The sequence below is a fragment of the Synchiropus splendidus genome, chromosome 15 (genome assembly GCF_027744825.2).
Source record: "Synchiropus splendidus isolate RoL2022-P1 chromosome 15, RoL_Sspl_1.0, whole genome shotgun sequence".
Taxonomy (NCBI): Eukaryota; Metazoa; Chordata; class Actinopteri; order Syngnathiformes; family Callionymidae; genus Synchiropus; species Synchiropus splendidus.
The window spans coordinates 2,682,302-2,701,934 of record NC_071348.1 but is presented as its reverse complement, the minus strand read 5'-3'; the positions used below and the strand labels follow the sequence as shown (position 1 = coordinate 2,701,934).

General features: G+C 54.3%; 4 protein-coding genes across 11 annotated transcripts; 2 read left to right on the top strand and 2 right to left on the bottom strand.

Annotated features, from left to right (window-relative positions):
• Window positions 1–189: 189 nt before the first annotated feature.
• On the bottom strand, window positions 190–3,888 carry LOC128771587 (tetratricopeptide repeat protein 24). Its single transcript, XM_053887035.1, has 13 exons — window positions 3,630–3,888; window positions 3,091–3,297; window positions 2,731–3,024; window positions 2,459–2,660; window positions 2,189–2,395; window positions 2,002–2,130; window positions 1,812–1,933; window positions 1,670–1,750; window positions 1,492–1,532; window positions 1,266–1,418; window positions 1,172–1,200; window positions 1,061–1,100; window positions 190–981 (listed from the first exon to the last, which is right to left on the bottom strand). Exons 2-13 carry the CDS (start codon window positions 3,289–3,291, stop codon window positions 876–878), a joined length of 1,605 nt encoding a protein of 534 aa, XP_053743010.1. The 5' UTR covers window positions 3,292–3,297; window positions 3,630–3,888; the 3' UTR covers window positions 190–875.
• On the top strand, window positions 3,888–12,631 carry iqgap3 (IQ motif containing GTPase activating protein 3). Its single transcript, XM_053887026.1, has 38 exons — window positions 3,888–4,125; window positions 4,506–4,593; window positions 4,671–4,827; window positions 4,899–4,976; window positions 5,044–5,120; window positions 5,197–5,264; window positions 5,334–5,447; window positions 5,522–5,700; window positions 5,774–5,855; window positions 5,917–6,080; window positions 6,213–6,300; window positions 6,369–6,532; window positions 6,594–6,754; window positions 6,817–6,926; window positions 7,003–7,166; window positions 7,360–7,450; window positions 7,517–7,684; window positions 7,744–7,886; window positions 7,967–8,137; window positions 8,416–8,499; window positions 8,568–8,639; window positions 8,712–8,781; window positions 8,843–9,051; window positions 9,125–9,277; window positions 9,336–9,499; window positions 9,555–9,779; window positions 9,853–9,993; window positions 10,059–10,143; window positions 10,211–10,443; window positions 10,511–10,643; window positions 10,708–10,831; window positions 10,990–11,110; window positions 11,200–11,287; window positions 11,357–11,569; window positions 11,633–11,793; window positions 11,872–11,997; window positions 12,066–12,174; window positions 12,246–12,631. Exons 1-38 carry the CDS (start codon window positions 4,098–4,100, stop codon window positions 12,357–12,359), a joined length of 4,920 nt encoding a protein of 1,639 aa, XP_053743001.1. The 5' UTR covers window positions 3,888–4,097; the 3' UTR covers window positions 12,360–12,631.
• Window positions 12,632–12,699: 68 nt separating this feature from the next.
• Window positions 12,700–16,940, bottom strand: LOC128771583 (ankyrin repeat domain-containing protein 34A). The gene is made up of 2 exons (XM_053887030.1): window positions 16,493–16,940; window positions 12,700–15,920 (listed from the first exon to the last, which is right to left on the bottom strand). Exon 2 carries the CDS (start codon window positions 15,843–15,845, stop codon window positions 14,265–14,267), a length of 1,581 nt encoding a protein of 526 aa, XP_053743005.1. The 5' UTR covers window positions 15,846–15,920; window positions 16,493–16,940; the 3' UTR covers window positions 12,700–14,264.
• A 503-nt stretch (window positions 16,941–17,443) lies between these two features.
• nudt17 (nudix (nucleoside diphosphate linked moiety X)-type motif 17) lies at window positions 17,444–19,525 on the top strand. 8 transcript variants are annotated; one of them, XM_053888216.1, is made up of 9 exons: window positions 17,444–17,478; window positions 17,779–17,881; window positions 17,954–18,067; window positions 18,129–18,312; window positions 18,372–18,397; window positions 18,456–18,548; window positions 18,736–18,834; window positions 18,893–19,026; window positions 19,080–19,525. In XM_053888216.1, the coding sequence occupies exons 2-9, from the start codon at window positions 17,807–17,809 to the stop codon at window positions 19,252–19,254; spliced, it is 900 nt and encodes a 299-aa protein (XP_053744191.1). In that variant the 5' UTR covers window positions 17,444–17,478; window positions 17,779–17,806; the 3' UTR covers window positions 19,255–19,525. The 8 variants fall into 8 exon arrangements, 7 of the variants coding, with proteins under 7 accessions (XP_053744191.1, XP_053744193.1, XP_053744192.1 ...); XM_053888218.1 differs by lacking the exon at window positions 17,444–17,478 and adding an exon at window positions 17,485–17,674; XM_053888217.1 differs by lacking the exon at window positions 17,444–17,478 and adding an exon at window positions 17,485–17,692 and having other exon boundaries at window positions 17,782–17,881.
• Window positions 19,526–19,633: the final 108 nt, after the last annotated feature.

The following is a 19,633-nucleotide window of genomic DNA, read 5'->3' as shown; positions in this document are numbered from 1 at the left end:
AGAGACGTGGGCTGCTGCAGGAGTCTGAGCTGATGAATATTTAGCAGCAGGTGAACGTGGAGGAGGTCGGAGTCCAAGTGCATGATGCACTGCCATGTTGATGACGTCACCAGCAGGCGTGTGCACTCGCGCCTTAACACCACCATCTGACACGACACCCCATCACTCTGATTTTATTTATAGCTCCAAATCACATCTGCAGCCTGGGCGACATCGTTCTTGAAGTTAGCGGCTGAATGATCCCAGAGTGATGTCCACAGGAGCAACCGCCTCTCTGACCAGACACGATTGTTACCACGGAGACCACAGCCCGCAAACATGACAGCTCATTATCCGGCGATCAGTGGTCCTGCAGGAGTAATCTTCTCCTGAGTCAGAGGACCTTCATGACTCAAGGGACTGTCAGTCACCCAGGTGAGTCCCTGAAACTCCTGGTTCAACTCCACACACAGCAGCACTGGTGGCTCTCCGACCCTTGAAAGACTATACATACCATCCACGCTGCTATTCTGAGCACAGGACCAGGAAGTGATGATGATCTCAGGGAATGAATCGTCCACACTTTGCTCAGTGGGCAGCAGAGCTGGCAGTCAGTCCCGTGTCTTCTCATTAAGGGACATTAATGAGGGTCCATCACCTCCGCCTAGTTAGCAAGTAGCTTGTCTGACCTTTGTGAGAGAAGCTGCACTTTTCTTCCTGTGCCCGCTGTTTCCGCGGAAACTGGAGTGGATGACCACACTGATGAGGATGAAGATGACGCATGGAGTGAAGGTGAGGACGGTGACTGGTGTAGCCAGACTCAGAACTAGACTTGTGTCCTCGGTCAGTGATGACATGGCAGCAACTTAGGCTCCACCCACAAGGGGTGAAAAGTGCTACATGACTGAGCAGAAGCGCGATCTCCACCTGGCCAGAGGGGGCACTGTCTGAGGGATGTCACTCAGGCTGGCGGCCGGGACCTCCTGGATGAAGGAGGCTGCACTGAGGGACGGATGTCAGCAGGTCAACTCTCACCCTCAGTCAGCAGCTGGAGTGTCATTTCCTCATAGGCAAAACTCACCTGTCTGTTGGGAGGTTCTCTCCCTCGGACCACGACTCACCTGGAAACACAGATGAAATTAAATCCTGGCCTTATGTGGAGTCAAAACCAGGTTCAGGTCCAGATACTCACCCAGCTGGTGGTGGTCCGACCTGCCCAAACTGACACAAACAGGTGAGTGAGAGTGTGAACTCTGACACATCCTAGCTCAGTGGGAGGATCTCACCTGGGGGGTCCAGGCGTGGTTGCCTCCTGTCCAGGGCTCCTCCCTCGCTCTGCTGACATTATCACGTCATGGCACATGTGGGTCTCACCTTGACTGTCAGACGTGCTGTGCTCACATGTGGCTCTGGGAGAACGTACTGAAGAGTCACACATTCTGCAGGAGAGAAAGCACAACATAAGACCAAAATCTTTCAATCCACAGTCAGCATTCTGCAGGGGTGTGATACCGAGTGTGTCCACCAGGGGGCCTGCCGGGTCTGGTGGAACGCTGTGATGTAACAGAGAGAAAGACTGACGTCAGCAGAGGGTCTTGTTTGAGAGTGAGAGGACAAGTCTGAGAGACACTCTGGATCAGGAAGCTTCAGTGCTTAGCCAGTGACCAAGTGAGTCATGTGACTGTGTGACCTTCTGGCGGACTGTCAGACTTCGCTGAAGTGCAGCAGACAGGCGGTCCACGAGACGATCCTGAGCAGAACCAGAACTCTCCTGCAGACAGAATGGAATATCAGCCTCCAGTCTGGACCCGGTCAGAACCGGTTCCGGTCACCTGGCAGCAGGTCAGAGCGGCCAGAGCTTGTTTGTAGAAGTGGACAGCTTTGACTGGCTTCTGCTGCCTGAGGTAACACTCGGCCAATGACTCGCACACCTGCACCTGAGCCCAGGGGTCACCTGAAGACACGTCACTACAGGTCAGGCTTCTTCAAGCAAGCTCCATCAGCTGAATCAGGACCAATCACCAGTATCCCTGAAGCCCTGCAGCGCGTGGGTCCAGCTCTCTGCTGCCCCCTCGTGCTGGTGGAGGCTACTGCAGGCGACCGCCAGGTTACTGAAGCAGCGTGCCTGGTCACCACGGAGGCCGAGCCAGCCTGGACATAAATCCATCAGTCATGGGATTATAGTGTGCGAGGGAGGTCGTGACCTCACCGTAGAGTCCGGTCGCCAGGCGGTGATACTGGACTGCTGCCGTGAAGTCGCCCAGCGCATTGAGACTGGCGCCCAGGTTGTGCAGGGCCTTGGCTCGCAGGAGGGACTGTTGAGGGGTGGAGTCCAGCGCCTGCAGGAAGCACTGGGCCGCCTCCTGGAAACACCGGAGCTGACAGAAAGAGCCGCCCACCGCCAGCAGAATCTCTCCTGGACCAATCACAGAGCCACGTCAGCCAGCTGCCGCCGACCCGCCCGTAAAGCCTTTGTTACCCAGAGCCTCTGAGTCGCTGATCTTTTCTGACAGACTCTGACACTCCTCCAGGGTGCTGATGATGTCATCACGGCTGAACTGCTCCGAGTGGATCATGTGACCCGAAGCCTCCTTCAAGGCGTCGGCTGCTGACCCATGGTTCAAGGCCACGTTATAGCTCTGTGCTGCTCGAAGGAATCCAGACGCTGCTGGAGACCACATCTGCAGAGACACACACACACGTCAGCTGAAGTCACTGAAGTTCTGAGGTCCAACCTTGTGCGCTTCTGACCCGCTCCTTGCTGTAGCACTGGCTCATCTGCATACAGGCCTCTGCTTCGCTCAGAGCGTCTCCCTGAGAGCTGTACAGCTGTGCCGCATGCAGGAAGTGGCCCGCTGCCTCCAGGTGGTGCCCCAGTGCATTGTGGGCCACGGCCAGGTTGAACTGGAGGTCTGGTAGGCGCTGAGCTTTGGGTCCAGGCTGAGCACGTCTCAGGAGGTCCAGACCAGTCTGTGGTTCGTCGGCTTCCACGTAGGCAGCACCGAGATTGAAGGAGCAGACACGCAGCAGCCGAGAGTCCTGCAGCTGGGAGCAAAGCATGCTGGGCCGTCTGCTCGGCTGGGACCACAGCTTTGACATTTGACCCCTCACCTGCCCCGCAGCCTGTAAGGCTCCTTTGAAACAGCGCAGGGCATCTTCGGGCCGACCTTCCTGGAGCGCCTGGTGACCCTGACCTGTCAGGATCTGGATCTCCAGTGACTCATCCTCACTCACCTCCTTCTTCTTCTTCTTCTCCCTCCTATTCCTCCTCCTCTTTATCTCTTCATTCTCGGGAGCAGAGTCGGAGGCCATGGTGGACTAGAGACAGAAGGAGTGATACATCGATTGAGACGAAGGACAGTGTGAAGACGTGTACACTAGGACACACGTGTACACACTCTCCAACGTCCAGCTGACGAGGGGACTCGAAGTCGTGCTGCACTGCCCCCTCCTGGACCCAAATCCAACTGCAATTCTCAAACATTCAAAGGATTTCGGCAAACGGACTTTTAGCTGTAGCACGGGTTGTGAGCCGATTGTCGGTCTCAGACTCGTTACATTCGCACGCGAGAACATCCAAGTCGAAGTCGCGTTTGCTCGGTGGAATATCGCTTAGCAGTGTGTCTGAACAGTGACGACACATTACTCACCTGAACGTTTCGCACACCAGCCGGAGCCCAAAACAGTTATCACGGTTTCACGGTGTTGTTTTTTTTTGCTGACCCACTCTTGAAAACACTGACGCGCGTGTTGTCGTTGCCATGGTGAGGCAGGTTCCTCGGTTTGTCAATTGAAAAATGGAAAATAAAATACGAACAAGATGAAAAAATCTAATTCCCAAATCAGTTGTAATTGTATCAGTGGACGTTAAGTTAAGTTAATACGTTTATTTAACCTCTTCCGCGACGAACTATTATACCCAGAATGCACCGCGGCTGGCGTCCTCCAATAGAGTAGCTGCTCCGTCCACCAATCAGAGCGCGGGAGCACCTTTCAAACTTCAGACAGGAAAACAGTGTTCGAGCCGAACGACAAGCCGAAGTGAGGTCCGCTTCAGAGGAGCGACATCTGGACTTACATCTGTATTACCGAGGAGGGTGAAGCGAAACGGGACGAGGATGTCGGAGCCCGCCGCTCTGAGTCGCTGTGAGTCGAGATGAGCATCGAGTGCATGTGTCGTTGAAATCTGCGTTGCACAGCAGTGGGGGCGCGTGAAGGAAACAGACCCGCGACATTCTTTTCGTGCCACAAACCAAACGTTCAATGACCGCTCACGGTGGCGTGACGTCACTTTTCAGCAGTAACATATTTGAGGAACTTGGGTGTGAACTGTGGGTCAACGGTCCAACACGTCCACACCCATATTTGTGGTAAATCATCCGGAGTGATGGTGAGAGGTGGTGGGTGGTCACATGATGTATGATTCACAGATCAGAAATGAGTATATCAGCTGTTCGGTCTCTGGAAGACAGGAGAATGATGGAGAAGTCATGTGCCATGTCTCAGGTGAAAGGTCTTGTGTTCAGATGAGCGGCTGACGGCAGAGCAGATGGATGAGCAGAGAGTCCAGAACATAGTGTACCAGTATCTCTGCAGGTTGGAGGAGGCCAAGAGGTGCGTGGTGCAGTCTCGTGTGGTTGGTCCTGGACCTTCCTCCTGTCTCCTTCTGAACCGTCTTCTTCCACCGGCAGGTGGATGGAGGCTTGTCTAGGGGAGGAGCTTCCTGCCCCCACAGAGCTGGAGGAGGCCCTCAGAAACGGAGTGTTGCTCGCCAAACTGGGCCACCGCTTCGCCCCACAGGTAGTCCCTCTCAAGAAGATTTACGACCTGGACCAGCAGCGCTACCAGGTGTGTCCCTTGATCCGTCAACAATGATGATCTATTGACAGCTGGGCAACTGACTGTGTCGCCTCCATCAGGCCGCAGGTCTTCAGTTCCGCCACACTGACAACATCAACCACTGGAGAGAAGCCATGACGTCGCTGGGGCTGCCCACGGTCTGTTCATCGCTGCTCGATGAAGGCTGATCGAGACATGATGACCAATGTGGCATGTTGCCCTCAGATTTTTCAACCGGAAACTACAGACGTGTACGACAAGAAGAACATGCCGAGAGCTGTATACTGCATCCATGCGCTCAGGTGAACATCATATGCTTTATTACTGTCGCAGCTTCTACTGGACCTGTCTCCTGCTCACGTGTGTCTGTGTGCTCAGCTTGTACCTGTACCGCCTGGGTCTGGCTCCTCAGATCGATGACCTGTGTGGAAAGGTCAAGTTCACAGGTGAGGTGTTGATGGTTGAATGGATGGAGAAGACCTTCTCTGACCGCTCTCCTCTGATTCTGCATGCAGAGGAGGAGATCAACAACATGAAGCTGGAGTTGGATAAATACGGAATCCAGCTTCCAGCATTCAATAAGATTGGAGGGATTCTGGCCAATGAGCTGTCAGTGGACGAGGCAGCGGGTACGTGGAGAAGTCAAGGCGGCGGCTGCCCCAAGCTGGCCATTTCACCATTCAATGTCTCTCTCTGTCTGCAGTCCACGCAGCTGTCATTGCCATCAACGAGGCGCTGGATCGAGGTCAGATCTCGGTCACCGCCAAGGCTCTGAGGAACCCCAATGCTCTGCTGAGTGACCTGCAGGAGGCGCTGATGAGCATCTACCAGGAGATGCTGCTTCAGGCGAAGAGGAGGAAGCTGGTGGTGTCCGCTGGACGAGTGAGTCTGACTCCTGGGTCTTACGCTGCTCACGTGGAGGCCCACTGGACTGACAGTTTTCGGTTTCTGTTAGGGCGGCGTCTCAGAGGAGAAGGACATCTATGAGGAGTATCTGACTCAGAAAGAGATCCAGAGCAACATCCACCTGGTCAACGGTGAGTCGTCAGCCCAGCTGCATCAGTGGCAGTGATGGTGATGTCCATGTCATGTGTCCAGTGAGGTCAGCAGTGGAGCAGGTGGATGAAGCCCTGGACTCTGCAGATGAAATCTCACTGCTTGCTGCGCTGCAACTGCCTTGTCTGAAGATCAGAGGCCTCCAGACCGACCATGGCCCCTGGTACCTGGAGCAGCTGTCAACGGACCGGCAGCTGAAGGCTCTGGTAGACACGCATGCTCGCACACACACACACACGTTTTATCGCTATCCCTGTGGGGACATTGTGAGGTTTCTCATTGACATAAAGCTTTCCCCATCCTCCTCCCCTAATCACACCTCTGACCTCTGACCTCAGGAACATGGTTCTGTGGATCCTCTGGAGCCGGATGAGCTGCAGCAGTCTGTGAAGGCAGCCAACCAGGAGGCCCAGAGTGCCCGTAGCAGTGAGTCCTTTGACCCTGAGCATGCTTTCTCATATGTTCACACGATGAAGTGTTTGTTTGTGTTCCAGTGGTAGCAGCCCTCGAGCGTGTGAATGCCTCTCTGCATGGCACCGATGCCAGACAAACTCTCAGCTGCCTGATGACCTCTGACCTCCAGCTGCCGCCGGTGTTTGCGTTTGCTGCGGCGCTTTATCACAGGGAACTGCAGCAGCTGCAGAGACGGACCCCGCAGGTAAGTCACAAGCCCATTGAACCCGGTTGAACTGAGGCGCATGGACTGTCCTCTCCTGCAGGGGGCGCTGCAGCAGGAGGAGCTCTTTGTTGCCGTCGAGATGCTGTCGGCTGTGGCTCTCATCAATCAGGCAGTGGAGACCAGAAACCTGCAGCAGTTCAGCTCCTCGCTGGCCAGTCCAGCTGCTGGACTGTCTGAAGTGGACGAGTCGCTGCTGGACAGGTGCCCCTCACACACACACGCACACACGCACACTCACTCTGACTGACCACTGCTGGCTCCAGGTACTTCGAACGTCTCTCTGAGGTGAAGTCTGGATCAGATCTTCTGAGCTGGAACCAGCTACAGGAAGAGATCAACTCAGTGAACTTGTCAGCACTGGACGAACATCAGCGTACGTTACAGCTGCTCCCCTTGCTGCCCAGACATCGCCCCCTGCTGCAAGACTTACATGGTACTGTGACCTGCAGAGATCCTGGCTGTGAGCCGCATCAATGAGGTCTTGGTCCGAGGAGACCCTCGCAAGCTGCTGGCTGCACTGATGCTGCCCTCTAGTGGCCTGGAAGAGGTGCAACCCGCCAACGCCAGCCGGTACCATAGTCTGCTGACCCGGGCTCGGCAGCAGAAAATCCAGGTGAGCTAAGATGTGGGACTAGGCATGTGACCCCTGACAAAGTCACTGTTTGTAATGTCGTCATTGGCTCATATATGAAGCCGGACTCCTCGTGCATGTGCATGTGTGTGTAGGATACATGAAGAGAACTCAGTTGGGTCATGTGCCTTGCTTTGATCTTTCGTCTTGTGTTTCCATGACCCGATCAACTCAGCTGACCAGAGACCCGGGCGCCGAGCTCTGGTGGGCTGACATCCAGCAGGAAGTCAAGCAAGCCAATCAACAGAGTCAGAGGGCGCTGAAGAGTGGGTGCCTCCGACACACACTCGCTAACTCACACACGGGCTTCATGTGTTGTTGTACTTCCTCAGTGTGCCTGGCGGTGGCAGCAGTGAACCAAGCGGTGAAGGAGAACCGGGTGAAGCAGACTCTTCGAGTTTTGTCTCTGCCTGAGGTGGCGCTGCAGGGAGTCATCCCACAATGTGCTGCCCTGTACCAGCAGGAGCTCAGCGTCCTGGTCCAACTCAAGGCCCAGAGAGGTGAGGAGCCGCGAGAGGCCCGACACCCACCAGACCCACATGACCGTGTCCTGTTCCAGGGGACAACAAGAGTCCGTGGGTGCGGCTCCCGCTGGAGGACGGCTCCTTCTACTTCTTCCACCTGAACCGGCTGGAGGGCGTCTGGGACACACCTGCCGACTTCATCCACAACAGCCTGTTCCTGGACCGGCAGCAGATCCAAGTCCGCTTTCTGCATGAACGTCACATGGGTAACTAGGGGTCCACCTTCCAAGCTGACCCTTGTCTCCTGTTGCTCCACAGGAAGTCATCAGCAACATCTCATCGTCGTACAGTCGCAGTGTCTTATGGAAGGGCAGTGAAGCCCTCATCACTCGTCTGCAGGCACTGTGTCGCGGCTGCCTGGTCAGACAGAAGCTGGAGGCTCGCCGCCGATACCTGCGCAGCCACACAGACGCCGTTGTAGTCATCCAGGTCTGAGCTGACTCCCACAGTCATAGGACCAACTTGGTCTGATGAAGGCGCTGAAATAAAATTATGACCACAAGCTAGCAAACTAATCAGCCTAACTTGATGAGTGGCTCAGGGTTTTTCTCTGCAGCAGGGAGCCCTCTATTGGACACTGATATCACTATTTATGTAAACCTTTGTAACAAACACGATGTGACTCAGGTTCTGGTCACTGCTCCAGTTCACACATTGACTGTATTTATTTTGTTTTGACTCAACTCCTGTTTTTTTTTTTGTCTCAGTCGCAGTGGCGGAGGTTTGTCCAGCAGAGGGCATACAGGAGGCGGCTGCAGTTCCTCTACGGCAACTGGCGAGCGGCAGTGAAGGTAGCAAAACAACAAGCAAACAAACAACAACTACTATCATTCCTGATGACCTTCTGGGTCATCCTCAGATCCAGTCAGTGGTGAGGATGTGGTTGGCCCGGAGGAAGTACCAGGCCCGTCTGAGCTTCTTTAGACGCCACGTGAGTGTTGCGTCGCTGATGTCCTGCGTGCGTTTGTTGCTGTCATGCGTCAGTACCTCTCTCTCCACACAGGTGGGCGCTGTGGTCAAGATCCAAGCTTTCTTCCGAGCCAATAAGGCCAGAGAGGAGTACCGGACCCTCGGTGAGTCAGCCTGATGGTGTCCACACCGTGTGCCAATACTGAACTCCTCTCTCTGGTCCAGTGCACTCGGACAGACCCCCACTCTCTGTGGTCCGGAAGTTCCTTCACCTGCTGGAACTCGGCGATGGTGACATCAGAGGGGAGGCAGAGCTTCTGCGACTGAGAGAGGAAGTCGCCCGCAGTATTCGCTTCAACCGACAGCTGGAGGCCGACCTGGATCTGATGGACCTGAAGATCGGGCTGCTGGTCCGGAACAAGGCCACGCTCCAGGTCAGAACCTGGACCAGTTGCCCATGTGAAGGAGGTCAAATGTTTGATTTGTCTGATCTGGGTCGCCTGACAGGAAGTGGTGTCTCACTGCAAGAAGCTGACCAAGAAGAACAAGGAGCAGCTGTCAGGTATGATGGACGTGGAGAAGAGCAAAGGTCTGAAGGCTCTGAGCCGAGAGCGGAGGGAAAGGCTGGAGGCGTATCAGCACCTCTTCTACCTGCTGCAGGTGAGACCACCTAGGACCTGCTGGAGGTGGACTCAGCTGTAATAAGTCTGTGTTTTAGACGCAGCCCTCCTACCTGGCCCGGCTGATCTTCCTGATGCCTCAGAGTCGCTCCACTGCCTTTATGGAGATGTTGGTCTTCAGCCTCTTTAACTATGGTGCAGGCCACCGTGAGGCCTTCCTGCTGCTGCAGCTCTTCACCCAGGCTCTGCAGCATGAGATCAGGTGGGTACTTCCGGCTCAACTGAAGGATCTGGATCTGATTTGGTCCTCCACTCAGGTTGAAGGTCGACCAGCCACAGGATGTGGTCACTGGAAACCCCACAGTCATCAAGATGCTGGTCAACTTCTACCGCCATGCTCATGGTCAGCACATCTTGAAGGAGACTTTGGGTCCAGCTCTGTTGGATGTCCTTCAGGACCGGACTCTGAGCATCAGGACTGACCCGGTGGAGGTCTACAAGACCTGGATTAACCAAACCGAGAGCCAGACCGGACACAAGAGGTCAGGCTCCACATGATGACCATGTTCAGATGTTCTTATTCCCAGTTGTCTCACCACCCCGGGTCCATTGCAGCTCCCTGCCCTACGAGGTGTCTGCTGAGCAGGCGCTGTCTCACCCTGAAGTCCAGCGTCGCATTGACATTGCCATCGTCACCCTGAAGAACCTGACGGAGCGAGTCTTCAAAGCCATCACGTCCAACCTCCACAAGCTGCCGTCAGTCTTGCTGCACCTCTGTCCTTTCCATTGTTCCTGGTCTCACTCTTCTCTCTGCTCTGCAGATACGGGTTCCGCTACACAGCGAAGGTTCTCCGGGACACACTGAGGACAAAGTTCCCAAAAGCCAGTGAGCATGAGATCTACAAGGTGAGTTGTCAGACCATAGTCGGACTGCAGCGTCATCCGAGCCCTGACCAGCTCCCGGCCTCCTCAGATTGTGGGGAACCTGGTCTACTACCGCTACATGAACCCGGCCGTGGTGGCGCCGGACGGTTTCGACGTGGTGGAGCGTTCTGCAGGTTCAGGTCTGCAGCCGGAGCAGCGCCACCTCCTGGGCTCCATCGCTCGCACGTTGCAACAGGCTGCTGCAAACAAACACTTCCATGGAGATGGAGCTCACATTGCTGCCCTCAACCAGTTCATCAGCCACACGCACGGCAAGTTCCGGTCAGTCCCAGCTCAGGGCGGACACACGAGTCCAGCCGCGCTTCCGCTGACGGCGTCTGTACCACAGGAAATTCCTGCTGAGCGTGTGCGACGTTCCTGAACCCGAGGAGCGCTTCAGCGTGGACGAGTTCTCTGAGCTGCTCATCGTGAACAAGCCCGTCATCTACATCTCCGTCAGCGAGCTGCTCAACACGCACAAGGTGAGCGAGCCACCCGCGATGTTGTCGCTCGCCACGGTCATGACATCATTGCTCTTGCCCCCAGCTGCTGCTGGAGCATCAGGATGTTCTAAGTCCGGAGCCGTCTGACCCTCTGCGTCTTCTTCTGAGGGATGTGGGCTCCGTTCCCACCCTGCAGGATCTCCTCGGCACTGCAGCCAACACCGCAGGTACAACTCACCTCCACCCCAGCATCCTCTGCTTATATGAAGGTCTGTTTTCACTTTCCCTCGTGGAGCAAGAGACGGGATGGATTCTCAATCATACAAGAGATTTGTTACTGCAGTCATGTCTTCGTGATGGAACCGGAAGTGGTGTTTGTTTGCAGCTTGTGAAGCAGGACTGGAGTCTCAGAGCGGGAAGACGGAGGTTTCTCTCATGCTGACCAATAAGTTTGATATTTTCAACTATTCTGAGGAGCAGCCCGACGCCCGGGGACTGCTGCTCAGGTGGGTTGGTCCTGTTGACATCAGCATGTTCAAGGCTAGCTCTCATGTCCAGGTGATGCCCTGACACCCGCCTTTCTTTCCCGTCACAGTACGAAGCAGCTGATCATCGACGTGGTCAGAACGCAGCCGGGTGACTCGCTGAGCGACGTGCTCCGAGCCTCCTCGTCACATGACCAGGTTTGCAATGGTTTGCTGCTGGTGTCACGGTGATTCCCCAACAGACCGCCATGTGTCCTCCTCCAACAGGAAGCACGACATGACTGGATGATGCAGCGGCGAGCGAAGCAGGACGCTCGCACGCCCGACAAGCTGAAGAGGAACCAGTCACTGGTGGCCGACGGCAACCTGAGTCTGGAGGAGAAGAAGAGGAAGATCATAAGAAGTCTTCGTCGCCTGGAGGCTCTCGGCGTGCTGCAGGCTCCTCACTCTCACACTCAGATACTGCAGATGGTCGTCAAGGTAACTGCCTCCACGCTACTGTGTGTGTGGCTCCGTGCTGACGTGTTGCGCTGCCCTCTGTAGGACATCCGGCAGCAACGCCTCCGACGGCAGCGGCGAGGGGCGGAGCTCGTGAAGCTCCGACAGACTCTCAGGCGCCTGCAGCTGAAGAGTGACTTCCACAGCGAGCAGGTGGACTACTACCGTCACTACATCACTTCCTGTTTGGAGAACCTGACCGACAGGTGACGTGAGGCTCATGCGCTCGCCAGAGTGATTTCTCACCTGGAGGTGTGATAAGATACGTTTGTGTTCCGGTTCAGTAAATCCAACAACAAGAAAGCACCAGAGTCAAAGGGAAAGAAGAAGCTCCCGGCACTGAGCTACAGCGCTGCCCGGCTGCAGGAGAAGGGAGTTCTGCTGGAGATCCAAGACCTGCCGTCCACACAGTCAGGACCTTTACCTCTGGGCTTTTCTTCTTGTGGACTTGCCATTGAACGCTGTCTTCCTGTTCCAGGTTTAAAAACGTTGTGTTTGACATTGTTCCTGCGGCGGAGAAAGGAACCTTCAACGTCAAAGCTCGCTTCCTCGGTGTAGAAATGGAGGAGTTCCTCCTCAAGTATCAGGTACGATGGACCCCAGCTGGACCCGGGTCCGTCCCGACAGACTCCTCACTCGTGTGCATGTGTGTGTGTAGGACCTGCTGCAGCTGCAGTACGAGGGCGTGGCTGTGATGAAGATGTTCGACAAAGCTCGAGTCAATGTCAACCTGCTCATCTTCCTCCTCAACAAGAAGTTCTTCAAGAAATGATCCAAGTGACACTCCTTTCCTCTCCTCTATGTTTCGATCGTTCACATTACGCAGAGTGATGCATCTCCTCCACTCCTATCTTTGCTTGATGACTGTTATTTCTTTTCAAACGTTAAAATGAAACACTATCTATTATTCAGTTTCAGTCACAGTGAGACACCTCTATTATTCTATCTTCCAAATGTCTCACTGAGGAGTGAGAACTCTTCAGAGGTCACTCAAGCGTTGTGTACATACTTCACTGTTTCTCTTGTTTGTGACTAACATTTTACCTTAATAAACTTTAAACAAAGTTTTCAATCATTTCATGTTTGAACACGTCTGCAGTAAACAAACAAAAACAGATGTAGGATTTCAACAGGAAACAAACGTTTATTCGACTTGGTACAAGTGAGAGAAGAAAAATAGACAATGACTCGGAAGAGACCTCTGACTCGACCTGTGGACTTACAAAAATACTGTTTGAGTTTTAACTTCAAGTATCTACGCACATTGCAGAAGTAGCCCCGCCCACCGCCAGAATGTTGAGAGATGGTGAGCTTGTCCATCGTGAAAGACTCCTCTGCTGCAAGAGCTTCATGATGATGCTGATGTAGTGATGGGCGGGGCCTTGCTGTCACATGTTACAGGTTTGTGATGTCACTCATGCAGCCCTCAGACGGAAAATCATCTCAGTATAGGTGCTTCACATGTAAACAAGACTGACCAGAGACTGGGCTGGTGCGACCAGCTCATTAGAAGTGGAACGCTTCAGGTGAGTCATCCTGCTGACTCGGCAATTGAATTTGATGTTTGTTGATCGTCATGAATCAAATCATTGTCGCTTTCAACCATCTTGGGCAACAAACCATTGTTCACAGACGTCGGCTGGTGATGGTCCACAGGTTGAGCTTCGGCTTCCTCTCTGAGGACCATGAAGTGCCCTTCCCATTGACTCATGGTAGAAGTCACTTCAGCCCCACTGGATGTGACCATCGTGAAAGACTCATCTGCCGAGGAGGAGCCTTCAGATCTCTGGACTCAAACCTCAGACACAACCAACACAACCTGCTTTAGACAATTGCCCAAAGGATCAGGAAGACGAAAGTCCACATCTTGATGAAACTGCGAAGAGTCACCTGATCCTCTCAAGGCTCCGCAGTGACCGCTATTGCACAAAGATCTTTACAGTATTTACATTCTGGTCCAAGCTTTAGCTCCAGTCCCACCAACTACTTCAGGTGTCTTTGGAATTTCACAATCAAGAACTATGTTTTGGTTTCAACCCGGAAGTGACCTCAGCGCTCTGAAGAGGAGCCAGGATCCAGCTCAGCGCACGTCTTCCACGCCAAGGCTTCCTAAAACAATGTCACACTGGAGAGTCCATGTCCAGAGTTGGGATCCACTTCCTCGGTGCAAATTGTGCATCTGTAAACATCATGGAGTCTGTCAGGAAGCATCGGGAATGCCTTGTAAACAGATCTGAGGTGAGGGCAAAGGTTGAGGAAGACGGCACCAGCGTGGCACCAGCTGGAGAAGAGTATAATCCAAAATCTTGTGGTTACCAGAGTTGCCATGTTTGACCTTCAAAGCTGGAACTCAATCAGCTCAGTGGCGCCCCCTGTGGCTCAGACAAGCAAAACACCAAGGTTTTACAACTGACTTCACAATTTTAACAGCCTTTCAAGGGACGCTGTCACGCAACCTCCAGCAGTGACAACAAATGAAACATAGCTACAAACGTGCAATGAATAACGTTTGTTTTTGCCTATTCGGAAAACAAGTTATTGTTGCTTTTTGACGTTAACGTAAAAACGTGGACCGTTATGTCCATGTGAGAATCACGTCACTTTTTGGTACACAGTAGCAAGTAGCTTGTGATTTAGCCGCTGTCTTGGTGCCCATCTGTCAAGCAGAGGTGTTTCATCAGTCTCCGTTGGACTCAACAACTTTCTCAGACAGGATCTCTTGGAAGGTGGACAGCTGTTTCATCTCCTCCGTCTGCATCGAATGTCTCCTCAGCAGCTTCTTCTTCATTTTAAAGTCTGACCCTCGCTTGGGAGAAGCAGGGGCCACTGGCACCAGGATCTTGTGCACGCTGTGGACTGGGGAACTGGGCTTGCCGTTGGCTCGAATGTCTGGAATAGGTCTCTGCGGGTTGATGTTGAGTGGAGGAAGGAAGCCTGGTCTGGTGTGGGAGATGTGGTCCAGGAGAAGAGTCCCGGATCCTCGACGCTCAAGGAGCCCAGGGGGGCGGCGACGCATGGTGATGGGGGAGACGGAGTTGGGAATGTTCTCCAGCGACTCTCTGGAGGAGCTGGTGACCAGAGCGAGGGGGGAGGCATTGTATTTCCTACGCTCCACAGATAAGCGACCGGAGTCTGGAGAGCCTGGGATGGACTCCGGGCAGAGGTGGGTGTCTGATTCGTAATGCTCCATCCGTGTCAGTCGAGCGTGCGCTGGCGCCCGGGCCGCAGCTGCTCCCGGCGCGTTCTCTTGGGGCTCAGGTGCTGTGTTTCTGCGGTACAGGATCTGATGCTGCTGCACCTTGTCGGCCCAGGAAGAGCCAGCGAGGCCGCCACAGTCCTCGGAGCAAGAGCGGTCGATTGGCTTGGGGGAACAAGGGTCATGGGTCTCGATGCTGTGCCGCCGAGACAAGAGGGGCCTAACAGGTTCTGTGATGGTCAGTCCGTTCATCTCTTTAACAGCCCTGCTCACACCACAGCCTCCCATCTCCACCAGGCGCTCCTGCGGAGCCAACGCCGAAGGGGCCACCAGACCCCAGGGCTCAGAGTTCAGCCTCTTCAGCAGCTTCCTCTGCGGAGGTCTCTTCTCTCCAGGGGGTTTGGCTGAGGGCAGCGGCAGCGCAGATGTGAGTGTGAAGCTAAAGATCCCCTCCCGGTCTGGGACGCCGTCTCCTGCCGGGGACGAAGTACCAATTTCCACGTCAGATGGGGACATGCAGGCTGGAGACAGTTTGTCAACAATTCCCGGCGATGGAGGAGAGTGGAGGTACTGCTTGGTCTTCTTCGTGCCAGACGGCGACGTGTCTGTCGTGATGATGATCACCTCTTTGCCTTTGGCCTTACAGGCATCCAGAAGCACCTGCAGGGTGCTGCGGTCCCCCTTGTTGATGGCGTGGACCAGGGCAGACGAGCCGCCGTAGTCCTTGAGACTGGGATCGGCTCCATTTGCTAGCAGCAGTGAGACCACCTCCTGCCCCGCCTGCTCGGCGCAGGCGTGCATCAGCGCCGTCCTGCCGCTCTTGTCCGGGATGTTTGGATCGGCGCCTTTCTCCAGCAGGTAGCGTACCATCTTTTGGCGAGTTTGCGGGTCATCGTAGGAAGCTAGGCACGCTGCGGCCAGGGGCGTCTCGCCGCGCTCGTTTCCCTCATTGATGTAGGCCCCGCCTTCCAGCAGCAGACGAGTCAACCTCAGCTTACCCTGGAAGACTGCCTTCAGGAGAGCGGTCCCCTCTGTCCGGAGCGGAGCCCCATCTCCCATCATCCCTCGCTCAGAGCTCTGGCCGGCTGGAACTGAGCAGGCGCCAGGCGAGGCCTTGTTCGTCAGAGGTTACATGACCTGAGGGAGGAAGACAAACAGTGTCCTGAAGACAGGCGAATAGACTCTGTCTCCTGGCTTCCCAACAAGATCCTGTGACATGAGCTGCATGAGCTCCGGCTCAATGGTGACAACGACCACTACACTACAGCTACCCAGGGACAGATGGTCCAGATGTGACCGAGCCATCAAACATCTGACTGATGAGTGAGAGAGCAAACACACTCACTGCGATGGGACACCACACACAGGTTGACTACAAAAAAAAAGCAAATTTGAAGGTGAAACTTTGTAAGTGATGGACTTCAGCTAGCCTGGTCTTCTGGCTCTGTTCTCCAACAATGATGAAGGTGTGGAGGTATTTTCATAACAGCAGCGAGTCACCACCTTCAGCGCGTCACTCAATCGCTGTGACGTCACGGCGTCTATATTTACACACGGGTTGCGAAGTTAATGTTGCCAGCACCAGGCGTGTGCGCAGTTCACGTGTGCGCGCGCAAACAACCCACACGGTTTTGCTGCATCGTCTTCATCATCTTCATCATCATCACTCTACACCCCCAGAACGATGGAGGAATGATGAAGAGTCTTACCGCTTTGCATCTTCATCATCTTCTTCATCCTCATCGTTCTCCCGTCGCCGGCCGGTTCCGGTCTCTGCGGTCCAAGACAATCCGATTCAGAGCGTATCGCGACTGTTTACTGAGTGATAGAGCCGCTGCAGCGACCCTCCTCCTCCTCCACCTCCTCGTCCTCCTCTTCCTCAGTCTGAGCTGTCAGTGCGCTTTAACCCTTCACTGGCCGAGAGTCCGCTCCACCTGCGGCGCGCCCGGGTCTTCCCCAGTACCGAGCCAATTTTCATAACCTCCCAGTTGTTCTCCTGTAAAAACTCTTCCTGAATCTGCCGACGTTTCATCTGAAGGCTTCACCTGACGCTCCTGACGTCATCCTCTTGCCTTCATCCTTTACCTGCTGATATCTCTCTGTAATCACACTTATTCTTCAGCAGCGTCTCGATGAACACACACATTCTCTCTCACAGTAGACACACGGACGCGCGCACACGCACACAGAAATTCAGACTTTTATAGAATCGCAGTTTCCAAGGCAACGGATGTGCTGGGCGCAGCCCCCCAGCTCCCACCCCACCCTACACACACACTGTAGGGTGGAGTTTCTGCTGACGTAGCAGTAAACAGCTGATCTCAGAGAACTGCAGTAGTAGCCGCGGATTGCAGTACTTCGGTACCACTGATATGCAAACAACAGCCAGTTCGTGTTATACAACTACTCACACACACGTACACACACACGCCCACGCTTCCCGTCCCCCCGGACAGCACACGTCCTGCAGTGGAAGCAATAAATACATGGTGCCCCCGTGCGGCCATTATTATTTTTACAGTATATATTTATAATAAAACTTGTTTCGGCCGCATTGGCTTGAATGTAGCTAATGGCGTGGCGCTACTTTCAATTAAATTTCAACGTTTGTCTTTCGCAACACCTCTTTTAATTTGGAATTTCTAACCGGATGCGGAATTTTGCGATTGAGACTGCGCTTAACGTGCTTCTGTCAGTAAGTCCTATGCTTCGACTCACTTCAAATCGACCGATGAATTCTGTCTGAGTTCAAAAGGAGTGATTCGGTTAGGTTCGGGTCGTTGCGTCTACTTGCGCTCCATGGTCAAGTTGGCTGAAGTTGTCGAGTAGCTAAGCTAAGTTAGCTAATGTTTTTCTTTCGCCGGGAGCAGGAAATTGACGATTGAAGAAAAGTACTTGTTTCTTTTTCTGTGAGCCAAACTGTTTTTTAAGTTTCGGTAACGGAGTTGAATTGGTGAAGCACTTATTTCCAACTCTTATACATGTTTTCTGACAGCAGGTGCTGTGGTCCAGGTCAGGAGGTCATGGACCAAGTCCGCAGGATCCTCGTCCACGTTTGTCGGGACAGATCTTCACCCCAACGAGTCAACTTTGTCCAGGTAAGAACTCTTGTTGACGTCCAGTCCTGAGTCAGAGTCCATGTTCCTGACCCCACCCCAATTGTCACTCAGAGTGTCACCGGTTACTTCAGCCGTGATGGTGAAGATGAGGTGGACGTCAGCTGCTCTCTGGAGAAAAACCAGTTCTTCATTCACAGAGGGGAAGGACCCAGGGTCCCACTGAAGGTATGGCAGAGAAAGCGTCTGCTTCAGTTCTTCAGATCAACTTGTCAATTGGTTCCTCCAGAGACCCGCCTTTTGCCCCATCAAGCACCTGTCAGTCACTGATGCTGCCATGCTGCCACAAGACGTGCAGCAGCAGGGAGTGGACGTGGGCGTGAGCGTCATCCTGCAGTCGGCCAATTACAAAGTGCTCCTGACCCGGCGACCGGCGCACCTGCGGATCTTCCCCAACAACTGGGTTCCTCCTGGTGCGGCTGCTCTAACGCTGTTTAAAAACGCTGCTCATGGCTCTGTCGTCCCCTTGCAGGAGGCCACGTAGAGCCGGACGAGACGGTAACAAACTTCATCCTCTTATCTCTGTGAACCTGACAAGTGACGTGTGTTTGGTCAGCTGCTGGAGGCCGGACTGCGGGAGCTGCAGGAGGAGACTGGGCTGAAGGTAGCGCAGGAGGAAGTGCGCTCAGAGATCCTGGGTCTGTGGGAGGTGAGAGGGGGTCATGTATTGGCGGTGCACAACATATAGATGGAGACTTTAGTCACCGAGAGCCAGCAGTCACTCCCTCTAGTTAGACACACCCACTCCAGAGCTTGTCATCAGGTGTCCCATCCACAGCATGGTCATCCTGATGTTTACAGTGTGTTTTTGCTCACGGCACCTGTGTGTCTCTCAGTCCACGTACCCTCCCATGTTGTCACGTGGTCTTCCTCGCAGACGTCACATTGTGGTCTTCGTGCTGCTGCGCACATTGCTGCCGAACCTGCAGCTACAGGTAACTGAGTTCAAAGGTCAGAGCAGACGAGCCGGTTCACTTGCACTGTAACCTTCAGGAGTCCTTGCGTCCGTCTCCTGCTGAAGTCGACGCCTGCGTTTGGGTGGACGCCGACCTGGCTCGTCTCATCACGTCCTCCATGGATGGGGAGGACCGCCCGAGTCTGCGCGGTCACCTGCCCGGCAGCATCAGGTACCTCAGGTGTCTCCGCTGTGTCCGCTGTGGTTTGACCTCTGGTCCCATAGAGTGATCCGAGTCTCTTCCGACGGCTCCCTGAGTGACTCAACGCTGCCCGGGGCTGTTTTCCTCAACCGGGTGCCGGTCAGCGGCCCGGATGAGGAGCGGGTCAGCACCGGGACCAAGTTCGCACTGGACCTGTGGCTCCGGAGTCTGGAGGGATCGGACCAGGCAGCACGATAAGAGACGACGGTGTCACTGTGGTGTGCTGTTCTTAGACTCACACAAGGTTTTGGGTCGATGGTGGGTGCAGCAGCGCAGCTGACCTGAAGGGCCCAACCAGTTTCACTCTCTCCTGCAGTTCCCACCTGCTGCCTCCAGTGAGCTGATGGAGACTGTCTTGTTTAGACCAACTGCCAACCTCTGACTTCCTCAATGGACACCTGACCCCCCTCAACTGCAGATCAGTTGTCCTCACAACCTCAGTCTGGGTTACCCTTGAAATAAATGAACTGTCACACCACCGCTGACTTTGTTTCACTCCGTCCATCAACGCAAGCTTCTTAGTCGGCTGTTAGCAACAGCTGCTCGCTTTTTTCGGGGTCTGTTTCTACTTTTTAAT